Source organism: Nannospalax galili, unplaced genomic scaffold, assembly GCF_000622305.1.
Source record: "Nannospalax galili isolate Female #2095 unplaced genomic scaffold, S.galili_v1.0 scaffold1007, whole genome shotgun sequence".
Taxonomy (NCBI): domain Eukaryota; kingdom Metazoa; phylum Chordata; class Mammalia; order Rodentia; family Spalacidae; genus Nannospalax; species Nannospalax galili.
The window spans coordinates 220,726-245,115 of NW_008355473.1; the positions used below are offsets into that span (position 1 = coordinate 220,726).

General features: G+C 40.3%; 1 protein-coding gene across 2 annotated transcripts; it reads left to right on the top strand.

Moving 5' to 3' along the window:
- Nucleotides 1-60: 60 nt before the first annotated feature.
- Nucleotides 61-22,439, top strand: Nudt21 (nudix hydrolase 21). 2 transcript variants are annotated; one of them, XM_008852747.3, is made up of 7 exons: nt 61-328; nt 4,976-5,176; nt 6,110-6,173; nt 12,269-12,358; nt 19,406-19,481; nt 21,067-21,181; nt 22,131-22,439. In XM_008852747.3, exons 1-7 carry the CDS (start codon nt 213-215, stop codon nt 22,150-22,152), a joined length of 684 nt encoding a protein of 227 aa, XP_008850969.1. In that variant the 5' UTR covers nt 61-212; the 3' UTR covers nt 22,153-22,439. The 2 variants fall into 2 exon arrangements, with proteins under 2 accessions (XP_008850969.1, XP_008850970.1); XM_008852748.3 differs by lacking the exon at nt 21,067-21,181.
- Nucleotides 22,440-24,390: the final 1,951 nt, after the last annotated feature.

Genomic DNA, 24,390 nt, shown 5'->3' on the forward strand with positions numbered 1-24,390 from the left:
CAATACCCGGGTCCTGGAACGGCCCCCGCCCCTCCACTTCCTGCCGCCAGAGCGTCTGGATTCACTTCCGGCGTGCGTCCTCCTCCACTTGCTCTCGACTGTTAATGGCGTGTGGCGGCTGCTGAGTGGGACACGCATAACCGCTGCCCGCGCCGGGGACGTCTCCCCTGGTTCCCGCTTTGTGCTCGTCACCAGTGTCGGAGCTGTTCAGCATGTCTGTGGTGCCGCCTAATCGCTCGCAGACGGGCTGGCCCCGGGGGGTCAACCAGTTCGGAAACAAGTACATCCAGCAGACCAAGCCCCTCACTCTGGAGCGCACCATCAACCTGTAAGTGTGGCGCAGCCTCGGGAGCGTCCCTCCGCGAGCATCCCTCCCTGGGCGCTCGCCCCCACGCGCGCTGCGGGATGCTGGCCTCGGGTTGCGCTTCCCTGTCTTAGGCCTGCCTCTTTCTGATCTTGGCGGATGAGGCCCCAAGGGCAGCGAGCCGGGCTTGTTGGCCGTTTTGCTTTTTTAGAATGAAGGCTTTTCCTCCCTTCTTTAGTCATTGTGGGTTAAACCGAGGTTTGCTTTGAATCCATCCTTTCTCCACCTCTTGTGATGTGTTCTTTCAGTCCAGTGTTTATGTTGTCGTCCTACAAGAGTGGTTATTTGTAATGAATGAGAGAGCGTAGTATCATTTTTGTAGTTTGTGGTTTTGTAGTAAGTTTTCCAGCTTTACCTATAACGGCCTAGTTTTCTCTTTAAGTTTTGTGTAGTATTCCACCCAATTTTATTCATGTCAATGCTTTCTGGTCTGTCACATATTTACAAGTGTTGCCTACCCAGGTGACACGTGCATCCCAGGCCTAGATTGAGAGTCTACACCGTTATTCTGCTAGGCTTTCCGACAATGGAGGTATCAGGCATGTTGCCCAGAGAACCTATTTAAGGGCTTTGTTTTCAACACACTTTTCTACTTAAGCAAATCATTGTATTTCAAGGCCACTCTCAAAACAACCCTGCTGTAGCAAGTAATTGGCCTAGGACTCACTCAACAAATTTGGTATTTCTCCCCCCACCCATATGGAACTGACCCTAATGAACAGAACTGGCCAGTTTAGGCTGGTTCTGTGTTTTAAAAGTGTAGGAATTGGGGGCTGGAGAGATGGCTCAGGAGTAAAGAGCACTGACTGCTCTTGCAGAGGACCCGGGTTCGATTCACAGCACTCACATAGCATCTATGAACCGCTCCTAACTCCAGTTCCAGGGAAATCTGAAGCCCTCCTCTGACCTCCAAGGCATTGGGTGCGCTCACATACATGCAGGCAATACATTCATACACATAAAATAATAAAATATATTTTTTAAGTGTAAGAATTAGCTGATGGTGGTGTTATGGTAAGTCATTTTAGGTGTTTCTCTGTTTTATATTCAAATAAATGAACTTGTCCCCCTCAAAACCAAATGTGGCATGAAATTGAAAAGGTTAATGTAACTGTTTTTGGAAAAAACAAGTGCTGGCGTGGAAATTTAGGGAATAAAATGTGAGGTTTATAAATTGCGGAAATAGCTGATAGTTGTGTCTGTACAAATTAACTAGTAGCACTTTAATTTCCTGTCACTTAAAAATCTTAAAAGATTCCCATGAAATGGTGAAGGCTAATGCTCTCAAAGTAAATGAAGGGCCTGGAGAAATGGCATTGACTGCTCTTGCAAAGGACCTGGGTTCCATTCCCAGCACTCACACAGCAGCTAACAACTGTCTGTATCTCCAGTTCCAGAGATTCAACACCCTCTTCTGCCAACACCCTCTTCTGACCTCTGCTAGCATTGCACGATGTGGGTACACTTAACACACATGCACCTAACACACTCATACACATAAAATAAAAATAATAAATATTTTTTAAAAGAAATGGGTGTGGTGGTGCCCACCTTTAATCCCAGCACTCGGGAGGCAGAAGTAGGTAGATTTCTGAGTTCCAGGCCAACAAAGGCCACGTAGTGATACCCTGTCTCACAATGAACAAGCTGGGGCTATTGCTCACTGGTAGAGAGCTTGCCTAATGTGTGCAGTGCCCCAAAGTCTATCTCCCATGTCGCAAAACACAAAAGCTGGGAAAGCACTGGCTCTGCACTACTTTCAGTGATAAACTAGGACCCACTGTTTTTTTTTAATATTTTATTTTTATTTTATGTGTATGTGTGTATTGCCTGCATGTAGGTAAGTACACCCATGTCGTGTAATGCCCTTGGAGGACAGAAGAGGCTTTTGGATCCCCTGGAGCTGGAGTTACGGACAGTTGTTAGCTGCCATGTGGGTGCTGGGATTTGAACCCGGGTCTTTTGCAAGAACAACCAGTGTTCTTAACTGCTGAGCCACCTCCCCCACTGTTTTTTTTTTTTTAAGTAATTTTAAACTTTATTTGATTACTGGATCAATTTACATCAGCTAATTATGTAGAATTAGTGAAATGGGTAGGCTTTTCAGTAAAGTCAGTCTTTGATTTGTTAAAGTTAGTTGATTTATGCTGCTTTTTATTTCCTATATAAATACACTGCTCAGATATATTGTCCTCTGAACTTGAGTTCACCTAGGTGAATAATGATCTAGTAAATGGAAAGTAAATCTTGTTCTTCCAATATATTTTATTTAGTCACTACCAAGTGAATGCCTTTGTACTATGTAAGGGGAACAGCCCTAGTTATGCAGATGGGTAAGATGCAGACTGCTTTGTGATGCTCATGGTATAAGAAGATGTCTGTATCTGGACTAGGGCTTGGATTTCATGACTGGAAATTATAGCCCTTGCAATAGACTAGGGTTGTGGCTAGCTTTAACTCTATAGCTCAGATCGTTAAAACAAAATGTTAACATGTAAAACATTTAAAAGATTGCCTGGCACAAAATGCTATGTGAAATAATTTCTTGCTGCTGTTGGTGGTATTAGGTTGATTCTTGAGTCTACTGTGTTTATAATCTTTAAAGTCCCTTGAAGGCAGTATATTTTCATTGTTTTAGAGTTACTTTGTTTATGCTTAGAATTTTGCTTCTGGACCTAATGATTGTCTTTGGCCAACTAGATTTCCTTTCTCAAGAACAAATGAATAGATTAAGTTCATAGTTGATTAGTAATGTCAAGAGTGTATGTGCTCTGTGTGTCCATGGAGGTGTGTGCAACTAGTTTGAGCATGGAGGCCAAGTATATGATGTGTGTGTGTGTGTGTGTGTGTGTGTGTGTGTGTGTGCGTTTGTTCATTTGTATGGATGCACATGTGCGTGTGAGGGTCAGAGGACAACTCTGGGTTTTGGCTTCCACTTTCCACCTTGTTTAAGATAAGGTCTTATTGTTTGCTGCATATACCAGGTTACCTGATTCGTAAGCTTCCAAGGATTTTTCTGTCCCTGACTCCCATCTTGTCCATAGCACCACTGGGATTACAGACATGTACTACTGTGCCTGGCTTTACATGGGTTCTGGGGATTCAACCTTGGGTCCTCAACTTTGCACAAGCACTTTATGGACTGAGCCATCTTCTCCAGCTGTGGTTTGTATGTGCATGCAGGTAGGGGCATGCGTGTGTGTGTGTGTATGCAAGTGTACACATGTATGTGTGCATGTGTGCTAGAAGAGAGGGTGCTTGGAACTGAACTCTGATCCTCTGGTTAACATCAAGTGCTCTTAATCTCTGAGCCATCACTCTAACTCCTCCCTCCTTCCGTTTTTCCCTCCCTCCCCCTACCTGCCTTCTTCCTTCCCTCCATCCCCCCTCCCACCTTTCTGGGGGTGTTCGGAGGGAAGGTTTCTCACTGGCCTGGCCACTGAACTTCAAGGATCCACTTGTCTGTACTTCTCAAGTTCTGAGATTACAAGGGTGCACCCCATCATGAGCAGTTTTTTATGTGGGTGCTGGGGATCAGACTCAGTACCTCATGCTTGGCAAGCACTTTACTGACTAAGCCATCTCCCCAGCCCAATGTCGGGTTTTTGGCAGATGAGATACCTTGGAACTAGCCACATGGAGTCAAAACATTGTTATTAAAAAAGTTTATAATCAAGGGGTTACAGGATGGAATGTGTGGTAAAATACAAATGTGAGTTTTGAACTTTAAGGAAAAATTTTATCTTTACTAAGCAAGAGGAAATCTTTAACACTGTAAGTCATATTTTGGGTTCCGGACAAAGGAGATTATTCGGCTCAGATATGATGGGTAGGAGACTGAGAAGGGAAGAGACAGAATACTGGATAGGATAAATGCAGAAGTCTAAAAAGACTTCTTAAGTAGGTTTAGAGGGAGACAGAAAGCATAGAGAAGTTGATCTGAAATGGAATGGGTTTTGGTGCTAGAAAAATCTGAGGATAACTGATTGGGAGAAATAGAAAATAATTGGAGAGGGGCCGGTGAGATGGCTCATAGGGTAAGGGCACTTACCACCAAGCCTGATGATCTGAGTTCAATCCCCAGAACCCACATAGTAGGAGAGAACTGACTCACAGAAGTTGTCCTGTGATCGCCACGCACATGCTGCCATGACACCTGCATATATACACATAGACAAAAACTAAAATTTTTTTTAAAAATTTAAAAAAGAAAATAATAGCGATGTTCATGGACAGTAGCAGCTCAGCTTTTAGGGGAAAAAACTAACCATTAATACCAATTAATTAGTAGAGGATTAGTCAGGTACCAGGCTGGTAACTTTTGGTATGGCACCCATGATCTAAAACCAGAAGATTATCAGTATGGATAGCCATCTCACTGAACATTTCAGGGTGTTAGGGTAATGTTGTCTGTGCTTGATCACATGGAAGCTTGACTTTAAGAGTCTATACAGCAGCAAGATTCTGATTTCTGTTCTCCCATGGCTGGTTATGTAAATTTGGGTCAATCTTTGAGCACAGCATAGGCCCTTTTGACCATGGTTTCTTTATATGTGGCTGATAACATAGGATCATTGGTTCTCAAGATCAGTGTTTGTCTTTGGATCACAGGTACCCTCTTACCAATTACACTTTTGGTACAAAAGAGCCCCTCTATGAGAAGGACAGCTCTGTTGCAGCCAGATTTCAGCGCATGAGGGAGGAATTTGATAAAATTGGAATGAGGAGGACTGTAGAAGGTGTTCTGATTGTACATGAGCACCGGCTGCCCCATGTGTTACTGCTACAGCTGGGAACAACTTTCTTCAAATTGTAAGTGTTGTTGGAAATGAACAGTAAGTCAGTTTTTAATAGGATGACTGTTTTATGCAGCTTTGGAATACAGTTTTAGTCCTTGGTCATTTATTTCAACAAACACTGCTAATGGATTCTTAAGGAGGAAAGAAAACATGATCTTTTTTCCAATGCCGTGTTCACTTATTTTCCCAAGTAGAAATCTGCATGTTTTTGTATATTGCTGATGGAGATTGATCCAAACTCATTTCTAGACGTCAGGGTAACATTACTGAATGCAATTGTTTTGGGGGGTTTTTTTGGTCTTTTTGAGACAGGATGTCCCTGTAGCCCCAGCTGTCCTGGAACTCACTATGTAGACCAGGCTGGCCTTGAACTCACAGAGATCCACCTGCCTCTGCCTCCCAAGTGCTGGGATTAAAGGCATGCGCTACCACGCCCGGCTTGATTGTTTTAATGTAGCTTGATCATATGAGCCCATAAATCTTTAAATATATGCTTGCCCGTAGTTGTCTGATCAGATTGTACCAAAAAGAAAGGTCTTAAAAAGTTAAATTGAAATTGTTGAAAAAATGCTCCATTCTTCAGACCTAAAACATGTAGTCTAATCTCTGGACATTTCTAGACTCCATTTTTACCAGATAGCTTTCAGTGAGGGGACTGTAGTGGATTGCCTGCCAGTGATTCTGATTTATATTACATTGTATTGTATTATATTATATTTGTTTTTTTTTTCTGCTTAAAACTAGGATTGTATATTAATGGTGTGGTAGTTAACATTATGAATTTAACTTTCAAGCATATTCCCCCTGCCTTTGAACCTTGTTTTGATTATCTTTATCAAATGTCATTGATAGGTGTCTTAGTTACTTGACAGAAGATTATTTTTTTCTTTCTTGTTATCCCCAAATTGTATTAAATTGAAAACTGAGATTCTTTACCTTTATACAGACCTGGTGGTGAACTTAATCCAGGAGAAGATGAAGTTGAAGGACTAAAACGTTTAATGACAGAGGTACTTAAAAAAATATTTTCCCTATTATTTTATGTGTACGAGTGTACTGTCTGCACCTGTGTAAGTGCACCTGTGTTGTGCAATATCCACGGAGGTCAGAAGAGAGTGTGGGATCCCTTGGAACTGTATTTATGGACGGTTAGCCACCATGTGGGTACTGGGAATCCAACCTAGGTCCCCTGCAAGAGCAGCCAATACACTTATCTGCTGAGCCATCTCTCCAGCCCATTCAGAGGTTTGTTGTTGTTGTTTTTTTAATTGAACCACTTTGACAGTTTTGCCCATCTGAGTACCATCAACTTAATAGATGATTACATTTTCTTATGTCTTGTGAAAAAGATAAGTTTATTTTGAATATTTAGTATTCAATAAATACAACTTAAACTTGAGTATTTATGTTTAAACTATAATGTTTATGTTCTGCAAAATAAGGATGTCTCTAATCCTGGTACTTGGGAGGCTGAGGCAGGAGAAATTACCTTGAGTTCAGGCCAACCTAGGCTACACATAGTAAGTTTTAGGCCAGCCTGGGCCACAGAGTGAGACCCTGTTACTAAATAAAATATTGATGAAACAATAATGACAAACTTTAAAACTTCCTTTATTAAGTACTTAAATAAATGAATAAATACTGAAATAAAAGACTGATGTATTAATAATGGTAAATTTAAAGCCTGCATTTATTGACTACTTAGTGTGCTAGATACTGTTCTGAGTGTTCTGATTATGGAGTAATTCCTTTAACTGTAACAGCTCTGGAAGCAGGTATTATTATTAATCCTGTTCTATAGATAAAAAATCTGAAGCACAGAGTTAAATACACTTCTTGGTGTTGTGCAGCTAGTGTGTGTGGAGCTGGAGATTTGGGTGCAGTTGTTTTACTCTAGGGTAGGCTACATAGAATTAGACCACAAAGAGGATTTATTTACATTACTCTGGTTTTGTTTTGCGCAGATCTTTTAGATTTTGAACAAGTTTTATTTTAAAAAATCATTCTAATCTATTCTGAAGAGTTGGAGGTAAATGCACAAATACTAAACGTTTCTGAGATTGAGGTAATGCTTGTAGCTCAGGCTGGTGTCAAGTTTGTAATCCTCCTTCCTCCGTCTTCTCCGTGCTGGAATTACAGCAATGTATGGCTTAGATAGTTTTTTGTTGTTTTCTTTACGGAGGTATCGCTGGGCCTTGAACTTGCAGGCTTCCTGCCCCTGATGCTTGAGTGCTGGGATTAATTACCCTACTCTGCCTGCCTTCTAGTATTTTGTAAAAATTATTTAATAACCACATGATTAGAAGAAGTATTTCACTACAGCTTTAACATATTCAATAACAATTTCCAGAGCAAAGATGCATCTCTTTCAAAAGTGTCTGTAAATTTTTAGGTTCACAGTTGAATTAATACAGTTGTACAATATTGAACTCAGTATAAACCCTATAAGACATAAAATTGAATGAGGTTTTAACCTTTAAAAAAGATATCCATTTCATTTTAAAATATAGTTTCCTACAGAAAAATTCGTTTTTAATGCTACTAACACTTCAGTGTTTGCACATCGTCTCTAATCTTTATGTATCTGATTATTACTAGACACAGTCGGTTACACTGCCTTCTAGTATTTTTTAAAGCATGTTATGACTCTTGAAAACGCTGTACTTGGTTTCCCATGTACATGTGGCAGATTGAACCTGCTTGCTTTCCTGTTTTTTTTCTGAACACTCCACCAAAAAGGGAGGAAAAAGCCAGTTATGGTGGCGCACGCCTTTAATTCCAGCACTTGGGAGGCAGAGGCAGGTGGATCTCTTGAGTTCGAGGCCACTTGGTCTCCATAGCGAATCCAGGCCAGCTGGGGCTACAGGGAGACCCTCTCTCAAAAAGACCAAAGAAAAAGGGGGGTGGGGGGAAGGTAGCTTTGAAAAAGTATAAATTCAATAGGATTGAGGGAACCCAAAATGAGACAATAGCCAAAAAAGTTTTAAAAAAAAAATTGGGGAGAACCAGGAGGTAGCTGGGCAAATCATAGCTTACTTAAAAAGTGTAGCTCAGCAGGAGGGCAATTAGAATGCAGCACTGAAGAGCAAAGGCTGAGGGACTACAGGTGCTGGCCTCCTGGGACAATGGGCCCATGCTTGAGCTGGATTGGTTGTTTTTCCCATTCTGTCTAGTTTAAGCGAAGACTGACTGGTAACAGAGTCTCTGTAGCAGCTAAATCAGCTGACACCTAGCATTGAAAAGGGTTAGGAGATGGGGAGAACTGTGAAAGCTTTCACCCTGAGTAATGAGCCACCTAGGAGTTCAGCTGGGAAGTGGGGCTGAGAGCCACTGTTAAAGCAGAAAGATATGGTACCCTTGGTGGCAGAATGTTAGGCCAGGTGGAAGGCTGCAGAGGGTCCAGTCCAAGAAAAACTGCAAGTGATGCTATATGGGAGTCTTCATAAAGAGAGTGCAGCTGTGTCACAACTCCTGCACCCACAGGTGACAGTTGTTCATTGTGTCACCCTTAATTGTGAGTAGATGAACAAGCTTCAGTGGCTCGTAAAGAAAGTCTTTTTACAAGAAAATAAAAGTCTAAAAAAAATGAATTCAACAGAAATGCTAAAATAAATAATTGATAACACTATGATTTTCTTGGAGTAATAGAGGCGATAGTCTCTATGAAACGAGAGACCATTAAGAAGACTTGAGGCAGGCTGATGGGATGGCTCAGTGAGTAAAGGTGCTTGCCACAAGTGTGATGAGCCGAGTTCGATCCCTAGGACCCATGTGATTAAAGAAGAAAGCTGACTCCCACTGGTTGTCCTCTGATCTCCATACATGTACACCATGGTGCATATGTGTACACATATGCACACACAAATGTAATAAAGAGAAATTTAGCCAACAAAATCATTTAAAAATGCTAGAAACAATAAGGTCCAATAGAAGGTTAATGGACGGCATGGTGACTTGTGCCTGTAATCACAACATGCAGAAGACTGAGGAAGGTAGAGGGGTTGGAAGTTTGAGGCCAGCCTGCGCTGCATAGGAAGACCCTGTCTTGAAGGTGGGGGTGGAGAGCTGTATTCATCTAGGGAGAAGAATGAAAATATAAAAGCATACAAGTGAGAAAAGGTTAAATTAGTAGGTCATTCCAGGAGGATGTAACCTGTAGCTTACTAGGATTGAGGTAGGAAAAGAATTAGCAAGACAAAATCTGAGGAAGTTTCATAAATTGAAAGGGCATGAATTTTGACTATCAAAGACCTAGTGGTCTACCTGTTGTAATGAAAAACTTAAATCTATGTAAGCTGAAGCTTGTGATCAGTGGTGATGAAGAATATCCTCAGCACTTCTGAAGTGGAGGGGGTGGACAGGCAGTTAAGGAGGTTAATATAAACCTCAAAATCAAAATAGGACTGGCGAGATCGATCAGCGTGCAAGGGCACTTGCTGCCAAGCATGATGTCCTGAGTTTGAGCTCCGGAATCCACATAGTAGAGGGAGAAAAATGACTCTTCCAAGTTGTCTTCTGACCCCAACTCATGCACTGCGGACATGCATCCCCCCACCCTGCACCTAAATAAATACATGTAAGAATTTTGTTGCAGAAAATAAATGTACAGTCGGTGAGAAGACTCAGTAGGTAAAGGTGCTTCTTGCGTGATCCTGGTGACCTGAGATCAAGCCCCAGAACCCACATAAAGGTGAAAAGACAAAACTAACTTCACAGAGTTGTCTCCTGACCTCCCCTGAGTGCCACGGCATGCACGTCCACACCCACCAACCTTGCACGCACATAGTAGTAAAAAATTTTTTTAATTGGTAAATACCTCAGGCCTAGAAATCATACAGGAAGCTGAAAGACCTGAAGCATGGCTTCATAATTTTAAAAGAATATGATTTCCATCCTGGAACTCTAGTAAAGATATGAAGCAACAATGCTAGAAAAGTTGTCATTTTAAGACCTGCAGATTCAAAAAACAAAGCATTATCTCTTGTACCTTTTCTCAGGAAATGAGAGCGTTCACTACCAGATGAAGGAATGAATTGGAAATGATATAGGATTCAGATTATTAGGGTCCAGCGTTAGAGGAGAGAGAAGCCCAGGGAGACTTAGTGCTCCAGGTTTGAAGCCGTACTGTGTATAGCAGAGGGCATAGGACTATCCTTAGAAAATGGATAGTGATTGGTGTTTGAATAAGAAGAAATTTGGGCTCTCAGATATGGGAAAGAATTTAGTGATAGCAAATGAAATGAAATAGTAGCTAAAGGATAGATGTGCAAATTAGGAAATGCAATTATGGTTTATTAATGGCTTTTTTGGTGAGGGTAGTTGCTAATTTAAGTACTGAATGTTTAATCAACAATGGGAGATTTATAGGCGAAAAGTATGAATGAGCAATATTTTTTAATAACTAAATTCTCAACTAAAATAGGAGATAATAGGGTTGTTTTGAGGCTTTTAAAAATGGAAGTCAATCAAGAAATGGTCATAAAGGATATGCCTTTAAATGTGCAGTTTTATATTGGTGAAATCTAACAGCCATCACCTCAGCCAGGTGATTAAGGTTCACATCAGTGGTGAGCTATACTGATAGCAGATCCCTTTGATAAGATGCAGTAAGAATAGAGCAGACTTAGGAAAAGTGATGACCAGATGTATCTTAGGAGGATCTGGGACCTGAAAAGGACATTATGCAAAGGTTAAGGAGCCCTGAAAACTGTATGGGTTTTGTTGGTAATCCTGTATGGTATTGATTCATCAGTGTAACAAATGTGCTATAGTAATGTAAGATGTTGATGATAGGGCAGTGGTGTAGACTACGTGGGAGTTCCTGGTCCATCTTTATAAGGTTTCTGGAAATGTAAAAACTACTCTAAAATAGTTTAGAAACAAAAAGAATACTTTTAATTTTTTGAAATTTATTTTTATGAGTCTGCCTGCATATATATAAGTATACCACATGTAAGCATTGCCCACAGAGGCCAGAAGAGGGTGTTGGATCCCCTGGAACTGGAGTTATGGGTGATTGCTAGCTGTCATGTAAGTGCTGGGTACTGAACCCCAGTCCTCTGCAAGAGCAGCCTGTGCTTTTAACTGCTGAACCATCTCTCTGGCCCCAACCAAAAGAATATTTTTAAACATACAGACAAATAATGTGAAAAAATAACTAACTAGGAGTTGAATGATGTAGCCAGTAGGAATGAGTGAAACAGGAGCTTTCTTTTTCTTTTTTGTTTTAATTTTTATATGTATGAGTGTATTGCTTGGATGTGTGTAAGTGCACCTGTGTCATGCAGTGCCCTTGGAGGTCAGAAGAGGGTGTTGGATCCCCTGGAACTGGAGTTATGCACAGTTGTTAGCTGCCATGTGGTGCTGGGAATCAAACCTAGGTTCTCTGCAAGAGCAGCCAGTTCTCTTAACTTCTGAGCCATCTCTACAGCCCCTGCTTTCTTTTTCTTTAAAATACATTTTTAAATTTATATTTATTTAATGAGTATGTTTACCTACAGATACGTAAGTGCAGCATGTTGTTCAATGTCTGTGGAGGCCAGAAGAGGGCATCAGATCCCCTGGAACTGGAGTTACAGATGGTTGTTAGCCACTATGTAGGAACCAAACCCAGGTCTGCAGCAAGAACAGCCAATATTCTTAACTGCTGAGCCATCTCTCCAGCCCCTGGGAACTATTTACTTATTCTGAACTTCTTGGACCTTTTTTTAAACCAATGAAATGGATACAGTATAACTTTTGATCAAAATAAGTTCATATTATGTTATATATAGAGTAACAGTGGAATTTTAACATTTCTGTAACTTGGTTCTATAGATGAGTTATAGAAGCCCTAGTTGATTCTAGGAAACTAGTTATGTGCTACTTGGCTGGTGTAAATAACTAATCACTTGGTTTTCCATGTATACAGTGTAAGAACAGATTTGTTAGTCCTTTTTTTAGGTTGATACTAGATTTGAACTAATAGTATATATCTTGACAGAGTGGAAATCTATAAGGAAGGCCAGTAGCTGATTGATGTCTTTATTAAGAGTGTTGCCAAAATAGTCTCCATCAAAGATGGGTGTATTTAGTTTATTCACTGTACCATTTTTTGTTTTCATAGATACTGGGTCGTCAAGATGGAGTCCTGCAAGACTGGGTCATTGATGACTGCATTGGTAACTGGTGGAGACCAAATTTTGAACCTCCTCAGGTCAGTGTTCAGTTGTATTTGCCAGGCATATGGGGAAGCAAAAAACTGATTTAATTGCAGACATTGAGTGATAGAGCTGCTGAGATGGCTCAGCTGGGAGAGGTACTTGCTACCATGCCTGAGGCCTTGAGTGTGATCCTGGGACCCACATAATAGAAGGAAACAATTCAATCCCCTAAGTTGTTCTCTGACTTTACATGCATGCTTCAGTACACATACACAAACACACACACACACTAAAAATACATGGAAATACACAGTGATCAAAGTAGACCTTGACTTCCAGTTTCCTTTTCTCTCCTCCTTAGAGTTAGGAAACATTTACAAAGCCAAGGATCTTTTCTTTTTTTCTATTTCTTTTGTATGTATATGTATGTATGTATGTATGTATGTATGTATGTATGTATGTGTGATGTTGAATACACTGTATAGCCATGGCTGGCCTTGAACTCCCAATTCCTACCTCCCAAGGGCTGGGATGACAGGTGTGCAACCATACCAGAGAAAGAGTCAACCATAATCTCTGGGTGCTGAGATTATTAGTTTGTTGTTTTGCTTTTTTTTTGTTGTACTAGAGATTGAACCCAGGGTTTATGCCTGATAGGCCACAGCTTCAGCCCATACATTTTTCTTTTAAGGGAAATTTTTAAAAATATGTAAAAGTAGAATAGCATTGACTAAAATTCATAATTGATGACCATACATTCTTCATAACCTTCTTCCTGCTCTTGCTCCATCCTCTTGCCCTCACCTTGGACTATTTTGAAGCAAATCATAGATATCATTTCAATTTTAAATATTTTGCTATGAATCATAAAAGATAAGGACTTTATTAAAAATCAGAACTGGGGGACTGGAGAGATGGCTCAGCAGTTAAGTGCACTGGTTGTTCTTGCAGAAGACCCTGGTTCGAATCCCTGCACCCACATGGCAGCTAACAACTGTCTGTAACTCCAGTCCCAGGGGATCTGACAGCCTTTTCTGATCTCTGCGGACATTGCACGACGTGGGTGCACTTACCTACCTGCAGGCAATACATGCATACACATAAAATAAATTAAAAAAAAAAAAAAAGAACTGGAACCCAGGGTTAGATAAGCATACTACCCCTGAGCTACATCCCCAGCTCAAGAAAAATACCTATTACCATACAAAAAGAAGTAATTTCACAATTTTCATATATCCTGTTTTTTTCTATATGTTTTTATATTTGTTTGAAATAGAATAGGTTTCTTATATGTCTTTTTTTGGGGGGGGATCTTTTTTGAGACGGGGTCTCCCTGTAGCCCCAGCTGTCCTGAAACTCACTATGTAGACCAGGCTGGCCTTGAACTCACAAAGATCTGCCTGCCTCTGTCTCCCAAGTGCTAGGATTAAAGGCGTGTGCTACCACGCCCGGCACTCTTATATGTCTTTTAAAAAAAATATTTTAGGGGCTGGAGAGATGGTTCAACAGTCAAGAGAACTGACTGCTCTTGCAGAGGACCTGGGTTCGATTCCCAGCACCCACATGGTGGCTACAAATTGTCCTTAACTCCAGTTCCAGGGGAATCTGAAGCCCTCTTCTGACCTCCGCGGCATTGCAGGACACAGGTGCATTCACATACATGCAGGCAATACATAAAATAAAAATAATAAAAAAAACTTTTTTTAATTTTATTATTTTTATTTTATATGTGTGTGTGTACCTGTGTTGTAAAATGCCCATGGAGGGTGTTGGATCCCCTGGAACTGGAGTTACCGACAGATGTTAGCTGCCATGTGGATACTGGGAATCAAACCCAGGTCCTCTGCAAGAGCAGTCAGTGCTCTTAACCGCTGAGCTATCATCTCTCCAGCCCCCTTATGTATCTTTAAAAATTTTTTAATTTTTAAATTTTTTTGTTTTGTTTTATGTGTATGAGTATATTGACTGCATGTAGGTAGGTGTACTTGTGCAGTGCTTGTGGTCAGAAGAGAGTGTCATTCGATCCTCTAGAACTGGTGTTATAAACTGTTGTTAGCCACCATGTGGGTGCTGGGAATTGAACCTGGGCCCTCTGCAAGAGCAGCCAGTACTCTTAACCACTGAGCTATTTATAGGTGTTCACCTTTTTTATTTGTTAATGAAAACAGGTTGCTTAAAATCACATGTAGCCGGGTGTGGTGGTGCACGCCTTTAATCCCAGCACTTGGGATGCCGAGGCAGGCAGATCTCTGTGAGTTCAAGGCCAGCCTGGTCTACATAGTGAGTTTCAGGACAGCTACAGGGAAACCCTGTCTCAAAAAGACCCCCCCCCCAGAAAAAAAATCACATGTAATTGCTGATGGCATCCACATATTATCATTGATCATATAGCTTTGTCCTATATGTCCTGTAAATTGATGGATTCAGGCTTCGATTCACAGGGGCAAAGGGTGCAAACAAAGCTTGTTATAGGTAGTGCATTGTTCTTCTGTGGCTTTGTAACAGAGTACAGATTGAATATCCCTAATGCAAAAATCTGAGGTGTAGGGTGACATTGACATTGACATTGACATGACATTGAAAAGGTTTTAGATTTCAGTTTTGGGCTTTTTTTTTTAATATTTATTATTTTTATTTTATGTGTATGCATGTATTGCCTGCATGTAGGTAAGTGCACCCGTGTTGTGCAATGCTCGCAGAGGACAGAAGAGGCTGTCAGATCCCCTGGAACTGGAGTTATGGACAGTTGTTAGCTGCCATGTGGGTGCTGGGATTCGAACCAGGGTCTTCTGCAAGAACAACCAGTGTTCTTAACCACTGAGCCGTCTCTCCAGCCCCTCAGTTTTGGACTTTTGAATCAGGAATACTCATGCGTCTGTAAATATTTTAAAGTTTATAAAACTCTGAAATCTGAAACATTTTGGTATTGTGCATTTTCTAATAGCCTGCACCTCAACATATAGCAAGCTAAAATACTAGATATTTATTATCTCAGTTTTTTCAGGGCCAGGCACTCTTATAGAGTGGGTCTCCCTCAGGGTCTCATGGAGTCCAGTCAGGTTCACAGCTGGGGCTGAGACTGGGACTAGGAGTAGGATCCAGTTCCGGTTTGTATGCATTGGCAGACCTCTCAGTTTCTTCTAGGCTCTTATACAAAAGGCTTCTGTTTTTGCCGGTTGTTGACTTAGGGCCTGCCTCAGTTCCTTGTCAGGGGAACATCTTCAAAAGATGACTCCCCCGGTTATCTTTTAGGAGAGCTGGCTTCCCCCAGAATGTGTAATTCAGACATTGTAAGAGATGATATCGGTGAGTTCCCAGATAGCTCTGGTCAGTTATAGCCTAGTCTTGGCTGCGGCATATGATCACCTCTTTTTTTAAAAATTTTATTTATTTTTATTTTATGTGTATGCATGTATTGCCTGCATGTAGGTAAGTGCACCCATGTCAAGCAGTGACTGGGGAGGTCACAAGAGGCTGTTGGATCCCTGGGACTGGAGTTACAGTTATATCTTGACACTGTGAGACATGGTAACTTGGTTACCCTGAGGTGTTTAGTTGTATAGGAAATAACAGATGCTTCTTTTCCTTTCCTAAGTTTTCAAAAGAATGTAATTATTCCTTATCACCTTCAAAGATACAATATGAGTGTGGGTAAGACAGATGTGGGTACAGATAATTTGTTTGGGAAGTGAGATAGGAAGCTTCAGAGTATGGGCGGGGGTGCAGAAGCAGCAGAAGTTAAAAAACAAATAGTTGGGCTTGGTGGCACACACCTTTAATCTCTGCATTCTGGGAGTGGAAGTAGGAAAATCAGGAGCTCAAGGCCAACCTTAGCTGTATACAGAGTTCTAGGCCAGCTTAGGCAACATGAGACCCTGTCTCAAAAACAAAACCAAACCAAAAAAAAACAAGCAACAACAACAAAAATCAACAAAAAGAGGGGCTAGAGAAATGGCTCAGCAGTTAAGAGCTCTGGCTGCTCTTGCAGAGGACCTAGATTTGATTCCAAGCAAACGCATGGTGGCTAACAACCATTTGTAACTCCAGTTCCTGGGGTTCCAACAACCTCTTCTGGTTGCCATAGGCATTGCCCTCTGGTGTGTTCTTACATACATGTAGCCAAAACACTCATACACATAAAGATAAGAAAAAAATAGTAAAACAAACCCCCCACATTATAGTATTGATCTTACTAAAGCCATGAACAGTTAGATTAATGTTGCTAAAGGCTGTCAAGAACCATGCTGATTGTCCCTCAGAATTGTCCACCAAAAAGTTGGAAGGCCAGGGACTCTTTCCCCTTTGGGTGAGATTTGAGTGAATTCCCTTTAGTTTCAAATATCTGAGCATAGGATGAGAAACTTCTCAGACTTTGGAGAAGCTTGGAGGCTCTTGAAAAGCAGAGTGAAACATTGGTAGTAAGGGCATTTTCTGATACTCCCCAACAGAGCCGCCCTGAAATCTGAAGGACAGTGAGATACTATGCTGCTGGTCTTTTTAAAAATTTTTTAAAATTTATTTTTATTTTATATGGAGTGTATTGCCTGCATGTATGTAAGTGCACCCATGTCTCACAGTGCGTGAGAAAGTCAGAAGAGGGCGGTAGATCCTCTGGAACTGGAGTTATGTATGATTGTTAGCCGCCATGTGGGTGCTGGGAATTGAACCTCAGGTTCTCTGCAAGAGCAGCCAATACTCTTAATCACTGAGCCACCTCTCTAGCCCAGTGTGGGTTTTTTAAAGTGTCCATGTGACCACATTAATTTATTTGATGTATTTAAATCCATTATAATGATTGATAATGTTATTGGTACTCAGATTTTCAAACTTTGGCTAGTAAGGGAGCATACTAAAGTTGGATCTTGAATTCTTTGGACAAATCAAAAGCCCTTTACTTGATAACTTCTTTTCACAGTATGTTCCAGGTGAAGTATTACACAATATTGGCTAAGTAAGAGATGTTCTGTCCTCTCCTAACTGCCTTGTGTAGCTGTGTACACAGGACTCTGTGGACACAGACGTCAGTGTTTATTGCTTGAGAATTGCCACAAATACATCCATGTTCTGGCTCTAGGAAGCACAATTACTTCATACATAGTGAAATTGCTAGCTCAAAGTTGTGTATAACAGTTATTCTAAACATCTTTTTGTTTCTTGGACTTTCTTTAATTGGAAAGTGCTCAGTAATAACCCCAAAGTTTTCCAGGCTGTTTTCTGAATACTCTGTATCTCCCCTACTATGGCCCTAGTACTCTTCCCTTACTTCATTGAAGCCTAAAGCTGGTCTTGGCGCTATAGATATAAAAAAAAAGTATTGCTTTATTAATTTAGTTAAAAATGTTAATTGGGGGGGCAGGAGAGATAGCTCAGTGGTTAAGAACACTGGTTCTTGCAGAAGACCCGGGTTTGAATCCCACCACCTACATGGCAGCTAACAACTACCCATAACTCCAGTTCCAGGGGATCCCACAGCCTCTTCTGTCCTCCTCAGGCATTGCACGACACCAGTGTACTTACCTGCATGTAGGCAATACACTCATACACATAAAAAAAAAAAAAAAAAAAAAAAAAGAGTGTTAATTGGGTGTTACTTTTGAAACAGCACAGTATCATTCTTTGTCTCAGCCTGTAAAGTCCTAGGAAGTGAGCCAACTGGCTTAGATGTTAAGCCTGGGATTGGAGAAGAGGCTTGAGGGTAGGGTGGGGTGGTAAGCCTCAAACAGAAGAAAATTCAAGTAATGAACTTCCTTTACTTTGGTCCTGGTTTGTGGTTGTGAACCACAGATGCACAGATGGTCTTTCCAGTATGTGCCTACTTGAGTTCTTTCTTACCTCTGTCTCTTTGGTATTGGTATGTCTGGTTTTCAGGATAGACCTACAAACTCTGGGCCAGTCACCTCAATTCACTATATGGGGAAGGGGGTGGTGGTTCTGGTGTATAAGTATCCTATCTTGGACACTGGTTAGGTGCCAGTGGGTAGTAGCATAGGCTTTTGTAATCAGGTAAGAATTGAATAGTGGGGTTGAATTTTATCTTCACTGAGCTGAACAATCTTGGGAAAGTTACTTGGCCTCTTTTAGCAAAACAAAATGGGTGAGATGATGACACCTCTGCTTGGGAGCTGTGGCTTTTACTCCATTCTTCCTTTATATCTGTTTTCAGTACTTTGAAATTCCTCTCAAGTACAACTGAAAAAGAAAAGGTAGATTTCTGAATATATTGTGGGGAAATGTAGGAAAGGTTTTTACAATATAGACATAGTAGAGAAGGAAAAAAGAAAAATCCCTGTCTTAACTTTTCTCCCCTCTATGTCAAAATTGTTCTCAAGTAGTACTTTCTCTAGTTCCCTTTACCCCTTTAACTTTTCTAAAAATATTTTCCCCATTTCACCCAGCAGGTAGACTCTGCCCAACTGGCAGAACTCCACTTACACAGCTCATCTGATGCTCTTAAAGCATGTGTGTTTGGGGGCAGGGAGGTTGGGGGACGGGGCAAAGAGCATCTTGTCAAATACTTCACAGGCTATATTTAAACTTACTATGTGGTAAACATGTTCACATCAGGATTATAGACCTTTATCTTACAAATGATTCTTAAAAACAGCGGCAGCAATTTTTATTAGGCACACTAATTAAAATCAAATGAGGTGTGGTGGTGCATGCCTTTAATTCCAGCATCCTGCACATAGAGGCAGGTGGATCTCTTGAGTTTGAGGCCAGCCTGGTCTATATAGAGAGTTACGGGCCAGCCAAAGGTACCAAAGCACCACCACCAAAAAAACCGAACTTCATTGTGTTGTAAGTTTTCCAAGCTATAAATTTTGTGACTATTTGAATTGTTGACAGATTCGATGTTATTTATATGTATGAAAAAGCACTTATTAGCACTTTGGTTCTGGTGAAGGGAAACCAGAAAGTAGCATACTACCAGCAGTTTTCTGGGAGGTATATCCAGAAAAATAAATGAAGTCATGGGGTATGTGTTACAGTAAAATTGACTTAGGATGTGAGGATAGTTGAGATTTGTCTGAAATTGGAGTAAAGTTATGGAAGTGTAAAGAATAGTGGCTTTTAAAAATTATTCTCATTTTTTATTTTAGTATCCATATATTCCTGCACATATTACAAAGCCCAAGGAACATAAGAAGTTGTTTCTGGTTCAGCTTCAAGAGAAAGGTAAGTTTTGGTTTTTGAAGATGGCTTTTGTGGAGTGCTTTGGAAGCTCCCTCTATTCATGTTTTGCCAAGTCCCTTGGGGGAACCTTAAACACTATCATGTTTATGCAAAATTAACACTATCATGTTTATGCAAAATTAACACTATCATGTTTATGCAAAATTACTATGTAGTTTCCCTTAGTTGTGTCAGTCTTGGTACAGGAGAAAAAGGAAAATTAATTAAAGTTTACAATATGAAATTATAGTATTTTTAGTAATTGTTTAACTGCTAGTTCATTGATTTTCACATTGTGAGAAAGTGAAAACCTCAGGATTGTCTTTAAAAAATTTCGAGGCCTGTTATGTTTCAACAGGGGATCATTTCATTTCTTTTTCTCTCCTTCTCATCTTCTCTCCTCCCTCTGACTTTGGTGACAGAGTCTCCTGTAGCCTTGAACTCTTGATCCTAATGCCTCCACCACTCAAATGCTGGGACCACTGGCTTTTGTCACTATACTTGGCTTCTCTTTCTTTCTTGGTTTTTATTCTTTTATTTTCTGAGACGGTATCTTGCTGTGTAGCCCAGGGTGACCTCTGAATGTTACTTTTTGTTCTTTTTAAAGTGCTTGTAGCCAGGCATGGTAGCACGTGTCTTTAATCCCAGCACTTGGGAGGCAGTGGCAGGTGGATCTCTGTGAGTTTGAGGCCAGCCTGGTCTACATAGCAAGTTCCAGGCCAATTGGGATTACAGGGTCAAAAAGATAAAAAAAATAAAAAAGTGCATGTGCAGGTTGAATGCATGTGGGGTCAGAGGACAGTCTTTGGTGTTGCCCTCAGGAGCACTCTTTGGCCTGGAGCTCACTAGTTAAGACTCAACTGCCTGGCCAGCAAGCCCTAAGGATCCTCCTATCTCCATTCCACCAGCTCTGGGATTACTAACACGTATACCATATGGGCTGTGAGGATCCAGGATATTCAGTTCCTCCTGCTTGCAAGGCCAGTCTCCAAATCTTAATCCTCCTGCTTCAGACTCTTGAGGAATTGTCACAATGCCTGGCTCCATTTCTTGCAATAGTTTTATAAGAGAACTGAAAATAAAAACCAAAGGCAGTTCTCTTCTCAGTTGATTATAGCACGTGTCTGTAGAGAATCAGTTGCAAATCTGTGACTGATTTCTAGTCCAGAAGATACAACCAACGTGTATTAATGAGAATTTTCCTTAGAAATTTTTCTTGGGACTGGGGAGATGGCTCAGTAGGTACAATGCTTTTATGCAAGCATAAGGACCTGAGTTTGGCTCTCCAGCACCCATGTAAAAAGCAGGGCATGGTGGTGCATGCAGCTCTGTAACCTAGCACTAAAGGGCCTTGCAGCTCTCTGGCCAGCTAGTCTAACTGAAACCTTGAGCTCTAGGTTCATTGAGACTGTCTTGAAAAATAAGCTGGAGAGGGATTGAGGATAACATCCTGATGTCAGCCTTTGGCTTCTACATAGGCCTGCATGAGTGAACACACACACACGAAAGTTTTTGTCAATTGTGAAACTGTTGAATAATTATAAGTGGGAGCAGTGATCATGAAAGATTAAATACTGTTTTATTTTAGCTTTGTTTGCAGTCCCTAAAAATTACAAGCTGGTAGCTGCACCGTTGTTTGAGTTGTATGATAATGCACCAGGATATGGGCCCATCATTTCTAGTCTTCCTCAGCTGTTGAGCAGGTATGGAAAGTTGAGCATTTTCTAATTATCTGTACAAAAGCTCTGAAATTTATAATATTCAGAGCCATTTAAGGGATAGTTCACAAATATTAGGGTTTAAGGAAAATAAAGACAGTATATTTATTCTTAGGTATTGTGTGATAGATAAAATACTGCTAAAAGTATCCCAAGACTCTTAAATTGTGGCATGATGTTTTGATCAGAATCTACAGGTCTGATATCCTCCACAGTGAAGTTTGCAGTCTGTTCAAAGGAGAAGCAGTTATTAAAATAGTTAATGTTTAAATATGAAGGTAGTTGTCTGTATAAAAAGGGATAAATTAGTCTGCTAGTATTGACTTTGAAAAAATTCTTATACCTGTTTTCCCAACTTCTTCATGTATATATGAGGATGATAGTTTCTTCATACGATTATGGGACCAAGTCAGAGCACACATATACAGTACTTAGAACAGTGCCAAGCACCTGGAAGTACTTAATAAACATTAGTTTAAAATCTACCCCAGTAGTGGTTTTGGCCTCCATGGAAACTTGGTGAGTGAACTTTCCTTTCTACTTTGTCAATAATTATTCTTCAGTTTTTGCTCCTCCATTTTGGCCTGTTGCTAAATCAGAATAATGGGGAGAAAGGTCATGTTATTTTATTTAAATTCTTGACAGTTGCAAGAATGTGGGAAATGAATAGAGCACACATGTAAAAACTTCATGTCTTCAAGGAATGTTTTAGTTGATAATAATCAAATTTGCACTCTTATTTTTCCTTTTAAGTATTCAGCTATACTTCTGTGATTTATAAGGTGTGATTGATAAAGGAAAACTGTCTTGGTATAGGAAATGTAAACATGTCAAGAGCAGTAGAAACATCCAGATAAATTTCCTTGTTTAAGGTGGAAACTGTAACTGATACTGTTGAACAAAGTTTTTTGTTTTTTGTTTTTTTTTAATTCAGGTTCAATTTTATATACAACTGAATTCCTGCGCACAGTAAAAGAAGCCGTCTCCGTGAGCACAGCTGTACACAACATAGAAGAAAACTCGTAGAAGCGTTTGGTTTTTTCTTGTTCCCAACCCCTAAATTGCCACCTCCTTTCTGTTTGAATAGTAAAATTAATATGAAGAACTAGACAGTGGTGTAAACAAATATGATAACGTTTATTAACTTTTGGTTCTTCTCACCTTTTTTTGTACAACATTAAAGAAAGTGAACTTTCTATTTGTATCTTTTTTTAAATTTCTCATTAAACTCTGAAAAACCTAATAGTTGAGGATCCTTTTTTCCCTGCTTTAGACTGGTGATTGTTAAGACACACTGGTAGTTTAGGTCAGTCAAATGCATGGTGGCCTCTTTCTCCAATATCGTTTTTAGGTGCATACTCCAGAACTGTTACAGAGGTTTGTAATGAGGACCTTCCATTACTCTGGGGAACTAAATTTATCTGATTGAACCCAAGGTGCAACTCCTGGACCAAATTTGACCCTCAAGTGAGTTCAGTTCTGAGAATCCTCTGTATATTAACTGACCAGTATATTTTGTAACCACCCAGGCCTTAATTCACAAGCAACAAACCTTAAAACATTTGGGAAACCATTAAAAATTAGGCTGCAAAATCATGGGAACTGGTATGAGAGGTCCACCTAGAGCTCATTACAGTATTTTGCTTCATTTAATAGGAATATTGATTATTTGCACTGCTGTGAAATTATCATATTGAGTCATGGTAAAAATAACTGTTTTGGGGTTGGAGAGATGGCTCAGCAGTTAAGAACACTGGTTGTTCTTGCAGAAGATTCAGGTTCAAATCCCATCACCCACATGGCAGCTAACAACTGTTCATAACTCCAGTCCCAGGGGATCCGGCAGTTCCGTGGGCATTGTACGACACGGGTGCACTTACCTACATGCAGGCAATACACGCATACACTTAAAAAAAATAAAAATAACTATGTTTTGAACTTGTAGACTGCAGTTATCCGAACCTGAGGGTATTGTATGATGGTAAAAAATCTTGGTTTTAGCAAGTGACAGCGCTTTTCAAAAGTATTTTAGAACAGGCTGGATGTGGTGGTACACTCCTATAATCCTGGCACTCTTGGGAGGTTAATACAGGATTATCAAGAGTTCAAAGACAGATGGGCCACATAGCAAGACCCTGTCACAAAAAAACTATACAAAACCATGAAATGATCAGAATCAACTCAATTCTAGAGGTAGGGGACAGGTTTTGTTGGCCTAAGATAAACACATCAACGTTATACTTTTAGGAACACTAATTAGGAAGAAATTAGGGGGTGGGGGTGGGGATAAAGTTTTAGGATGAAAGGACTTACTGGTTGTATCATTCATTACTTAGCGGTCAAAATATCTTGTGTGTGCTTTATTGCAGACTTGTTGACTGTAGCCTTAATTAAAAAAAGTCTTACAAGATGTTGTAAGTTTTTGATAGGCAAAAATAAGCTTGGTTAATACCCACCACAAGGCTTATCTCCTGAATATTGGGCAACAGCAAATGTATGTCAATATATTCTTTTCTCTTTAGATTTGACAATCAGGACAAGAATAGCTGAGGAATTAGATGTATTCAAGTTTAGTTAGCAATAACTAACCATGGCTATGCTTCATAGTGGGTAGGCACCAACCTCCATGACCAAGGATGGCAACTGATTGCCTTCAAAAGCCAAGAGTTCTTTGAATAGCCCTCTTCCCTCACGGGCCAACAGTCTTGCCCCTCTGGTTTACATGAGCACATTTCAATTTAGCATAGTTTTACTGGTCATAGTCCAGCTAATCCTTCAGATTGGGGAAGGCAGAGATGGAAATAAATTGACCAAGCTCATATATGATTGAGCACACAAGTGAGGAAATAACACAGCACCTCATTTCAGATGTTACGGGCTTGCAATTCTGGGAGGGTGGAGAGAGGTGAACTTTTTCCGACCTGTGATTTATGTAGTGCTGTCAGAAAGGAGTCATCTGATTCATATTCACTCTTGTCCTTGGTAACTTAAGCTTTGACCTAGAAATTCTTGGTCATGTAGGAATATGTGTTTGAGTCATCCATATCTCGGGACCTTTGATTTAGGTTGGCTGGTGTTCTTACCTTGGGATTTTGGTAAGAGCTGGTTTTGAATATAAAATTCCCATCACACAAAGTTGTAAATCTTTTTAGCTATTTACAGTTGGATCCCAATGCTTTGTTTCCTTATGAATA